At 34.6% G+C, this 11947-nt stretch overlaps 1 protein-coding gene across 1 annotated transcript; it reads left to right on the forward strand.

The window, feature by feature from the left end:
• Positions 1 to 174: 174 nt before the first annotated feature.
• On the forward strand, positions 175 to 6488 carry LOC133822933 (uncharacterized). Its single transcript, XM_062255410.1, has 9 exons — positions 175 to 732; positions 941 to 995; positions 1130 to 1209; positions 1348 to 1464; positions 2719 to 2808; positions 3443 to 3490; positions 5804 to 5898; positions 5984 to 6123; positions 6319 to 6488. The coding sequence occupies exons 1-9, from the start codon at positions 613 to 615 to the stop codon at positions 6348 to 6350; spliced, it is 777 nt and encodes a 258-aa protein (XP_062111394.1). The 5' UTR covers positions 175 to 612; the 3' UTR covers positions 6351 to 6488.
• Positions 6489 to 11947: the final 5459 nt, after the last annotated feature.

Genomic DNA, 11947 nt, shown 5'->3' on the forward strand with positions numbered 1-11947 from the left:
ATATATAATGTACGAATCCACCTGCTTTCACTTTAGTTCCAGATGTCTCATTACAATCATAACAACACAGTCTCCTCTCAATCAGGTAACCTTAACACCTTTTTGTTGCTTCATTTTCACTTTCTATGGGAGATATATATAAATATATAGATATATATAACTTCAACACATTTGACCATTTGTGTTGTATCTACTATATCTCTTTTGTAGCAATCAACTACTTATATTAAAAATAAATAACGTGGGTGTTAGCTAGTGGTTATTATATTTAGTTATATATAATATTTAGTTGCCATTTGTAATCTATTGATAAATGTTTGATTGGCATGCTTAATAATATTAATCATGAAGAGAAGAGTGACTGGTAGCCGTAGTTTAAAAAAAGTCCTTTATTGGGAAGTCTTTAATTTAGTCACCTTTCCGTGTAACTAGTTACGTTGTACAGAATAACGATAATATTTTATGGATCTTTAATAATGATTTTTATATAAAATATGAGTTTCATAGTTCACTAGGATTTTTCTTATTTTAAGAGAAGGGCATTGGGATAAAATGGTCTAGATGGAGTTGGATCTCTAGGATGATTGTACATGTAAAGAGAATGAATCCTGTATGTTGTTTTCTGACATAAATTCATACAGGATTCTGATCAGACCGCATCCAGCAAATTGGCGCTTAGTTCATGGCATGGCTGTTGTTTACCTTGTTGCTCTCACATTTTTGCTTTTTCAGGTCAGCTCTTCTCTTTCCTATCTCTATAGTGATCCTTTTTTCCAAAAAATAAAAATGTTTGGAGTAGCCTTCTTTTGATTCACTCTAGAGTCATCTACTTCAAATTCTTATCACATTTTTTCAGCCTTTTGAAGTTATTCATTTATCTATGATTTTGTTGTGTTATTTATATCTTATGGTAACAACTTTACATTTTCTCTCTTTCCAGAAGCAAGATGATGCTCGACAGTTTATGAAGTTTCTCCATCCGGATCTTGGTGTTGGTAATGCAGTTTAAGCTTGCAAATTATAACTTTGCATATTATTTATGCAAATTCTTTTATTTTTGCATCAGTTGAATGAGAAGCTTATGCTGATTGTTTATACTTTGGAATTCTGCCTTTGTAATTATGTGCAGAACTTCCTGAAAGATCTTATGGAGCTGACTGCCGCATATATCTTCCCGAAAATCCTACAAGCAGGTTTAAAAATGTTTGTGTATGATTTCTTCTTCAATAATCTGTTTACTTATGATATTCTCTGACCATATCCTCTTGGTGTACTGTGTACGACTTCTATGTTGCAGTTAAGCAGACTTCTGACTTCTCTATGTTTATAATATTTTAATTTCTATAGGAAACACTTTTTGATGAATTTGTTTTAGCTCATATTATTGGATGGTGGGGTAAAGCTATATTGCTTCGTAATCAGCCTCTTCTTTGGGTGCTATCAATTGGATTTGAGATGATGGAGGTTAGTTCTTTGACAAATATAATATGTTTTATTGTGTGCCTTTCATAGTTTATTTAAATTGGTTCTGCTTTCTCCTTCTTTGAGCGGAGATCAAATGTCTTTTATGTTTCCGACAAGTGTGTTTTGAGTGCTTTGGTGGTTAAAAATGGGTTTGTAAATTTGATTATTTTACTTTTGAGAATAATTTGTGTGTTTCAAATTTCTTTCTGTTTTGCGTTTACTAATTATTTTTAAAGATTTATCTATGGTTGAGTATGTTAAATCTTTTATTTTGAATTTACTGCATATTTTTATACAAATGTATGTGTGTTTTTTCTGATTCTCTTGATGTGATAATGTGTGCATAGAATCTGTTTGATTAAATTCCTGAATGACTTGTATTTTCTTTAACACATTGCTTCATCCTTATATTTAGCTCTAATTTCATAAAATAAGAGAACTTCACTGGTTCTATAGCAGGATTTTACATGACCTTTCTGCATCTTCTTTGCCATGCCACTTAGTCTCAAATTTGGGTTTGTTGAATTGGTTGTAGTGTCTTTTATAGGGTTATGTATATTCTTCCCCATGCCATATATGATATCATGGTTTGTTTGGATTGAGTCATGTTTCTTTCTTGTTCATTTTATTTGGTTGTTAGTTGTATTATTGTTTTGCATTAATGACCCAGATTCACATTTCTTTCAAAAATAGCTTTGAAAATATACGTTATATCAGCTCCAAAAATTAATGGGTTATATTTATATATATTTTCTTGTTTATCTATTTATCTTTGACGTATATTAAATAACATATAACAATTGCTCATGGTTGCCACAACTACTATATTGCATTGTACTTTAACTTTCTATTTTGGCTTATTTATCTGATTGTCTTTGTTTTATGATTATTGTTTTTGTTCTATTATATGTTTTGCTCTTCTTTTTTTTAGTTTGAGTTTCTATCAACATTTTATATAGCATCATAAAAGTAACCCCTTGTTGCTACACTCTTAATAAATCTATAGTTTCATCTTACTGAACAAATGTCTCCTTGAAATTACTCCTCATATATTAAGTACAATTAAGGTATCATGAACTTTCTTTATTTATGTTCTTTATTAAAAGCAGGGGTCGTTGTGTTGCAGTTCTACTGCAGGAGGCTAGAGGAGTTTGGCTAGATCTAGTACTAACTTTGACATAAATGGATAAAATGCAAAAGAGTTAGTTACTTTTAAGTGATATTTTCGTGTGATTTGTTAAATATTCTGAGCAGCCACAGTTCATTGCCAGCGCTGGAAATCGAAGCTTTTCATCTAATGCCCCACTGATTGAGAACTCTGATGATCAGATTGTTGTTCCAGATGTGAGTCTTTTTCCTTTTTCTTTTTGCATTGTATAAATGTAGTTTATTCATTAATTGGGTGCTTATCATGAATGGATACAAAATATTAGATTAAACCCTAAAACTGTTTGTAATAAGTCTTTAAAGAGAATTAGATGAACTAACTTTTTTCCTTCTTTCTTCTTTACATTCTTTTATGATAAAGGATTAATTTATCTTTGACTTCTATCACTTTGCTTAGTTTATGATTGGTCTATTTTTCAAAATAAAATAATTTACCAAGTAAACAATAGACTTTATAGCATGTAATTCTTGAGACTAGAATGAATAAAATTGATTTTTTATTAGAGAGCAAGCCTTATTTTTTTAATTTGTAAATATGATTTTGTTTTTTAGCATTTGGGTTAGCATTTATAACTTGAATTTCAAATTTGTGTCCTTTTTCATTTCCCTTTATACCATATTTTTGCTTTCTATCTGTTTTCCATTTTGGTGATTTGCCATAAAAAAAAAATTAGCTTGGTAGATCTGTTCATATCTGTTCCCAAATTTTAAGATCGAATTAGATAAATTTTGGATTTCAAAGGCTGTTTTAATATCTATTGACAAATTTTAATTTTGTATTAATCTTTTATGTATTGATTATATTCTTTAGGTTGGGGATCGAATTGGCAAGGAGCATTGCAAAGTTAATTTGCAAGAGGTACGGAATTTGTTCTTTTAACTCTTATTATTAATATCTTAAAAATGTTAGAGGAGTTTGAATATCTTAAATATTCATCCATAGAGAAGTAGGTTCTGAGATTAAAATTGTGTGCTGCGGTGATAACGGAAGGTTGAAAATTTATGTGTATTAGAGAAGTAGGTTCTGGAAAATTTGTTTGTGTGCTGCGGTGATATAAGGAAGAAAACTTATTGTGTGTTGTTTGAATTTTTTGACTTGGTATTGATAGATGGTTAGGTAAGCTTTTATATGTATAGATTAGATTTTTCATTATATGTATAGATTAGATTTTTCATTTAGTCATATTGTTTTCATTATTTCCATATGTATAGATTAGATTTAATTGCCATAACCCAAGCTAAAATCTTGTCTTTGATCCAAACTCAATTAGTTAGTGGCTACTATTTTAGAATCTGATTTTTAAATTAAACACAACACTAGAATCTCTTGAACTAGAGACTATTAAATGGATAGAAAATAAACCAGCAAAATTAACAAAAAATGGTGGTCAAGACTTGTGTTTAGATAAGCCTCCAATAACAAAGACTTGTGTTAGGAGTTGTCTGGGCTGTTAGGTTGGGAAGATATTGTAGATAGAGAGTGAGATTTACTTAGAGAAGAATTTGGCAATCTTTGGGAAAGGGGAGCCTCTCAATCTAACTCAACCTTGTAATGTTTAGGGTTTTGGTCTATACCAGCACTGTCTATTAATTAATAATGAGGAATTTCAGTAGTTCTCTCTAGTTTTTGGTTCCTCAAAAATTACTATAAGGTTTTTAATCAAAGGAAAATCTATCTAAAATAAGTGAATCTCACTCTGCCTTACTGATTTCAACAGAAATCTCCATAATAAAATGCAAACAATCTTTTCAAGCCACAAAAACAAAAGTAATTTACACATTCAGAAATTGTACACAATATTTTACTATTTATTATCTTTAATATTGATTTCGAAATGAATCCTTCTCTAATTCTTTAGTGCAGCTGAAGGAGAGCATTAACTAAACTATTTGTATAGTTTTTAGTTAAAAGAAACTGAATACAAAACTAAGACTTAGAGCAGGATTCATTCTGAGAACAATACTACAAAACTTACATAATAAGAAGACCAAAATCATCAGCAATCCCTTACAATCGTGTATAGACAGAGAATATTATATAAAATCTGACTCAAAATTACAAATCTATGAAACAAGTATTAGATAGTGTACCCCACGGAACCCCTTTGCTAGCTTGAAAATCTTACCCTTGTTCGTTGTTGAAACTTCCTTTTACTGCAGAATCAAACACACAAGCACTTCCTACAAATTAAAATCAGTCAAAAAGTCTGAAGTTCCTTAAGTAAGAACTTTGAGGCAGTTTCGCAATAGATTGCCAAACCAAACCAAAATGTATTCTGATGATCTATATAGCCTATAAGTAGGTCCAAACAAAGTGAGTACAATAGATTGAATTTATAATGTATACTAATAGAAAATGGTCACACTAACAAACAGATGGCTATGTACGCTTCTTAAATTGGCCCTGAATTGTGAGATATATGACACTTGTTTTGTTAAAAATGATGTTTAAATGCATGCTCATTCCATAAGAAACAGGGGCTGATATGATTAGTAAAACAGAAAATAGAAAGCCATAATTTAAAAGAAAACCAAGAAATGAAATATAATAATAAAAATAATAATCTTGAGCAAAAATATAATAACAAAAAAAACAAAAGAGATCAATGTCTTTTCCTTTTCTTTCCTTTTGGTTGGTTACCACCATTTGGATCATATAACCAATTGTTTTTACAGATTTAAAAGACTGAATTAATCATATTATACTCTCAAGAGGAACAAGTTCTTAAGAGCACATGATGTAGAGTCTGCTGCCCACTAGACATAATATCCTTTTTTTTCTTAATCAAATTAAAAGGGTCAGTGCCCACTAGGCCTTTTCATTGATATATTTACAACCCACAAAACAATTGAGGTCGAAAATAACAATATGGTCAACTTCTCTATTAAACAACATTGACTTAATGGCCTTTCTTTTCTTCTTCTTCTTCTGCAACTAACCCCAAAACAATAAAGTAATTCTTCCATTTTTAATCATTCATAGGATAAATAGCAAATATAGGATATTTAACTGAAGAAAATGATCTTTTTAACTGGTATGACCTGAAATTCTCTTTTAAGATGACCTGAAATTCAACCGAGGCATGTTTTTCTTTTAAAACCATGTGTGTTAACGACCTTGTCATGACCCTGAAATTACAACCACAAATAATGTGATTGTATTGTCTAACAGTTGTTAAACCCAGACAAAAAACAAGATTTTATTAAGAGAACAACATCAAATTCAATTTCATTGGAGATGGATAAAATTTGGATCCATCTTAACAGGTTAGTAACCAAAATCATATAGTTTATTTTGGGTATAAGTTTAAGTGTCAGTGCTTGATTATTGACGTATGCTCTAAAATTGTAGAGCAACGGTGGAATATGAGCAAAAGTCTAGGGAGTTTGTACCAGAATCTTACTTATTTCGTCCTAATAATGCAATGCTTACAATACAAGAAGCAGTTGGTTCCACAGTTGCATGGCCTTTTAAAAAAGTTATTCCAAGAGGTACATTTTCATACTCAAAAAATAACCAATGTCTTATAATTTAGTGTTTGGCTTCTTTGTTTGCTTTGGTGTAGTTGTGAATTCACTATTTTGTATGTGGTGTCCTTTCTTGGATATAATTTCCATAGCATTTTTCTTGAAGTAATTTGTGATGCTAGATAATAACAATAAAATATTTCTTTGTTTATTTTGCAGATGTGACAAGTGAAGTAGAAAAGGATACTTAAGACTCCTTGAAAGTAGTAACTTTGTTTATTTATTTGTGTTGAAAGTAGTAACTTTTAACTATGTTGAATATTTAAGACTCCTTGAATACTTAAAAAACATTTTGTTGTTGATGACAGTGTTGAATGTTTTAAACTAATTTGTGGATTGTTAATACAATGTTGAATGTTCTTACTTTTTGTTATTTGAAAATCAAGTTCATTTGATGATGCTAGTATATATTAGAAAGGTAATTTTAATTATATAAAAAAATTAAAATATAATAGAATAAATTAGTGTTATATAAATAAAATATATAATGAGAATTTAAACATATCTAAATATAACAATAATATGAAAATTGTGTTATAATATCTATTACAATAACACTTTTTATGCAAAGAATTGTGTTATGCAAACTTCATTATATAACACAAATAATGTGTTATACTAAAGCGTAGTATAACACAGAAAATGTGTTATACTAAAGTGTAGTATAACACAAAAAAAGTGTTATATAATCGACTATAAATAACATAATTCAACACTTATCTATATATTAAAATAACACAGAAATTGTGTTATCGTTGACAGTACAATAACACATATGTATAACACTGACAAAGTGTTATGTAAAGTACCCTGACCTACGATAACATAGTCGGTCTTAACAAATTAGAAAGTGTTATCGTATGTTTTGATAACACATTTTCGGTGTTATTAAAAGCATTTTTTCTTGTAGTGAATAAACCGATTCATGCATGCAGGCAAGTACAAATAAATGATTATGGGATCATTCTGAGGCTTGTATCCCTAATCAGATGACCATGGGGTCAACTTGGGGTCTTGTGACCTAAATACATAGTCGTGGAGTCATCCTGGGATTTTGTGCCCTGAATAGATGACCATGGGGTCAACCTAGGGTCCTTTGCCTTGAATAGATGGCGTGGAGTCATCTTGGAGTCCTGTGCCCTGAATAGATGACTATGAAGTAATTATGGGTCCTGTGCCTTGAATAAATGACTATGAAATCATTATGTGGTCTCGTGCCCTGAATAGATGACTATGAAGTCATTCTGGGGTCTTGTGCCCTAAATAGATGACTATGAAGTCATTTTGGGGACCTGTGCCCTAAGCCATGTGACCATCAAGTCACCTGGGCCTTTTAGCCCTAGCTCTGAGTAACTAGCCATACATTAGCCAAGCGCTTTAGTTTTCTTCGACCATAGGGTCGAACAAGCGTATAATGCTCTGTTGATTAGATCTAATCATATCGACCAGCGCTCAATGCGCTATTGCTGCTCTTGACTAATAAGTCAGTGCTTTACGATCAGTGCTCAGCGCTATTGCCATCTTTGACTAATAAGTCAGTGTTTCCTCAATAAGGTAATGCAAATAAGCCTATATCATATGTCAAATATCCAGATAAGGCACTCAACATGCTTAATCAACAATCACAAGCACAATCATGACCATGCGCATTTATAGAGACTCAAGCTCTGATCAATTACATATTCAACTTTCATGCCATGTTATAATCATATGTATCACATGCATCACATACTAGGTGCAGTTTTCTTACCTTTGGTCCAAGCACAGATTACCAATAAACGACCCTCGAGCACGATCATGATTCTGAACCACTAGTGATCACCTAGTCACAACCATAATATAGAATCCCATAAAAAACGAGTAAATAAAGACTTCCGGACCGAGTCCTAGCCTCTGGGACGTCGAATCCTACCAAACCAGGTAGTAGGATTGATCTCGAGCCGTATGGTTTAAGTTCCCACAACTAAAAAACCCAACTTGACCAAAACTGCATAGGTGGGCCGTGACTTGGCCATGGGGGTCGTGACGTGCCTCCCAGACAGATAGCCCTCTGCCTGGGCTTCAGGGTGCAGGCCGCGACTTGCCCCTAGAGTCCCAGCATGCTCCCCAAGTAGAACCCCTCCTGGTTCTGAGTACACACAAGTCACGACTTCCAAGAACAAGGCCGCGACCCAACCTCGAACCCAGCCATTTTCTTCATTTTTTTTCCCATTTAAAATCCTCCAAAAACCTATCCAAACATATTCAAATCCAAAAACAAAGTTCACTGACATCCCAATGGCCCGAAACCATCAAAACTTAAACTTTAAACAACTCAAAAACTCATCAAAGCTTAAAAACTCGAAAACTCAAATTTAAAACTTGGATTACCTCTGATTAAGTCATTTCCCAATTAAATCCTCCAGCTAATAAGCTTCTAATCTTCCCTAGAATCGCTATGACTCTAACCTTGCTTGAATCTAAGTCCTAAAACTCGAGTTTCCTTCGAAAACGCTAACGACGTCAGAAAGAGAATGGGAGAGAGAGAGAACATACTGAACGTTCTTTTTATGTTTCTGACAGGTTACTTCAAGCTTAAGTAACCTCAAGAAAATCCTAATGCTTGAGGTCCCAAAAAGGCCCCCGGGGTAAAATAGTCAAAATTCCCATAATTCCCTCCTGATCTCACTAACTCCCAATATATCATCAAATAATCATTCCCATTACCCAATATCTCGGTAATGTGCTAAATACCCAATATACCCCTTGACTCACTCCGAGTCAAGTATGGGTCATGTTGTGACTTTCCCATTAGCTTGCTCCCTAGGATCGTCTCGTGCTGAGTAACCCAAACATATCCACATAGTAATGTAGTACCACACACATACCACATATATGCCAAATATACCCATAACAGTCCAAATTACAAAAATTTCCCTTTTAAATAGAAATGAGCCCACATGCATATTTAATACACCTAAACATGCATATAAAGTCATATTATAATATAACTCACATAATCACATAATGATGCACATATATATATCACATAATCACATAATTCCATAATTTTCCATCCTGGCCCCCTAATCAAGGCCCTAAGCCTTATTAGGAAATTTGGGACGTTATAGAGGACTTACCCGGAGTGCACCAGATGTAGGAGGCGCCATGTGGGAGAGTGTCGGGCAAAGGCCTGCTTCCTGTGCGGGATAGTGGGACATTCAAAGAAAGATTGATTGAGAGTAAAGAAAGAAGAACCAAGAAAGGCGGACATCTCGACTCTAGCTCGAGTGTTCACATTTATGCAGCTAAAGGCTGAGGCTAGTCCCTCAATAGTGACAGGTCAGCTTTATAGTGTTGGAACCTCTTATACTGTTTTGATTGATTCTAGTGCTACACACTCTTTTGTTTCTAGTAGGATAATTGATAGATTGTGAAGACCATGTGATTATTATAATGTGGGGTTCGGAACGTAACCCATTGGGGAGTTAGTAGTTTCCAGAAAATGGGTCCGATCATTGCCAGAGACAATGGATGGTAGAGAGTTGTCAGTTGATCTGATTGAGCTGGTTATGAACGACTTCGACATGATTTTTGGCATGGAATAGTTAGTAAAGTATAAGGCAACCATTGATTGCAAGAAGAAGATGGTAACCCTTAAGCATGAGGGTGACGATCCCTTTGTATTTGTTGGAACTGTGCATGGACCCCGTATACCTATGATATCATCATTGAAGGCTAGAGACCTACTATGAGATGGTTGCATAGGATTCCTGGCCAGTGTGGTAGATACCACTCACGTCGTGCCAGTGGGACCTAAGGAAACTAGATTACTATGTGAGTTTCTTGATGTGTTTCCAAAGGATTTACCAGGGTTGCCACCACACAGAGAGACGGAGTTTGTTATTGAACTGGCACCAGGAACAGAGCTAGTGTCTAGGGATCCATCCCAAATGGCCCCAACAGAGTTGAAAGAACTAAAGGTATAATTACAGGAGTTGTTAGACTTGGGTTTTATTAGACCTAGTTTCTCTCCATGGGGTGCCCTAGTCCTATTCGTGAAAAAGAAGGACGGTTCTCTGATGATGTGTATTGATTACAGGGAACTAAACAAATTAAATATTAAGAATAAGTATCCTATGCCAAGGATAGATGACATGTTCGACGAGTTGGAGTGTAAGACAGTATTCTCAAAGATAGATCTTTGATCATGATATCACCAGCTGAGGATCAAGGAGGGAGATATACTAAAGACTTTTTTTTGCACCGGATACGGGCATTATGAGTTCTAGCCATGTCATTCAGTTTGATTAATGCCCCATTAGCTTCTATGGATTTGATGAATAGGGTTTTCAAAGATTATCTGGATCGGTTTGTGATCGTCTTCATCTACGATATTCTGGTTTATTCTCAGTCAGAGGAAGAACATGAGCAGCATCTCAGGTTGGTTATACAGAGGCTAAGGGAACACATAATGTATGAAAATTTCAAGAAATGTGAGTTCTGGTTACTGCATGTGACATTTCTTGGTCACATGGTCAGTAAAGATGGGATCAAGGTGGACCCTACTAAGATTGAGGTAGTCAAAGATTGACCAAGGCCAAGGAACGCTTCAAAGATCAGGAGTTCCCTTGGATTGGCAGGTTATTATAAGCGTTCTGTGGAAGGATTCTCAAGGATTGCTAACCCATTGATGGAACTGACATGCAAGAATCAGAAGTTTTCGTGGTCATATAGGTGTGAGAATAGCTTCTAGAAGTTGAAGCGGCAATTGATTACAGCTCCAGTACTGAGTCTTCTGACAAATCATGAGAAATTTAAAGTGTACTATGATATGTTGAGACAGGGTTTGGGTTGTGTTCTTATGTAGGCAGGGAAGGTGGTTGCTTATGCATCATGCCAGTTAAAAAAATATGAGCAGAGGTACCTCACTCATGATCTAGAATTAGCAGCAGTGGTCTTTGCATTTAAGGTATGGAGGCATTACATGTATGGGGAGAAGTGTGAGATATACACTGACCATAAGATCCTAAAGTATTTCTTCACGTAGAAGGACCTGAACATGAGACAGAGGCAGTGGTTAGAGTTGGTGAAATATTATGACTGTGAAATCTTGTACTACCCGGGAAAGGCCAACGTAGTGGCATATGCCTTAAGCCGAAAAGGTCCAGGTCAACTATATAGTGTGACAGAGATATCCAAGGAATTGGCAGAGGATATGACCAGAGCTGGAATAGAGTTAGTGGTGGATCAGTTAGCCAACATCACACTACATTCTAATCTTTTGGAAAGGATAAAGGAAAGTCAGTTGAGTGATCCACAACTGATGAGTATCAGAGGGGGCATCCTAGCCAGAGTGGCTAGGGACTATACAGTGTCAGATATGGGCTTGCTGAGATATAAGGGTCAGATCTGTGTTCCGATATATACTATTATCAGATGGGAGATTTTAGATGAATCGCATACCACTCCTTACTCTTTGTATCCAGGCACCATGAAGATGTATCAGGGTTTGAGATCGTTATATTGGTGGTCTAGGATGAAGAGGGATGTGATTGAGTATGTGGCCAAGTGCCTGACATGTCAGTAGGTCAAGGCTGAGCATCAAAGACCAGCAGGGTTATTATAGCACCTGGATATCTAGAGTGGAAATGGCAGGATATCACAATGGATTTTGTGGTTGGGTTACCCAGGACCGTGGGTCAACATGATTCGGTGTGGGTTATCATGGATTGATACACCAAATCAGCTCACTTCTTACCAATGAGGATGACTTATACAGTTTGTAACGCCCTGCTAATTAGGGACC

This window comes from Humulus lupulus, chromosome 3 (assembly GCF_963169125.1).
Source record: "Humulus lupulus chromosome 3, drHumLupu1.1, whole genome shotgun sequence".
Classification (NCBI taxonomy): Eukaryota; Viridiplantae; Streptophyta; class Magnoliopsida; order Rosales; family Cannabaceae; genus Humulus; species Humulus lupulus.

What these genes read in the sequence shown, in the direction of transcription:
- LOC133822933 (XM_062255410.1), top strand. Translation starts at nt 613, where the DNA reads ATGTTGTTTTCTGACATAAATTCATACAGGATTCTGATCAGACCGCAT. An exon ending in CCATCCGGATCTTGGTGTTG is followed by an intron (nt 996 to 1,129) that starts GTAATGCAGTTT and finishes AATTATGTGCAG; the next exon opens with AACTTCCTGAAAGATCTTAT. An exon ending in GCAAAGTTAATTTGCAAGAG is followed by an intron (nt 3,491 to 5,803) that starts GTACGGAATTTG and finishes ATTGTCTAACAG; the next exon opens with TTGTTAAACCCAGACAAAAA.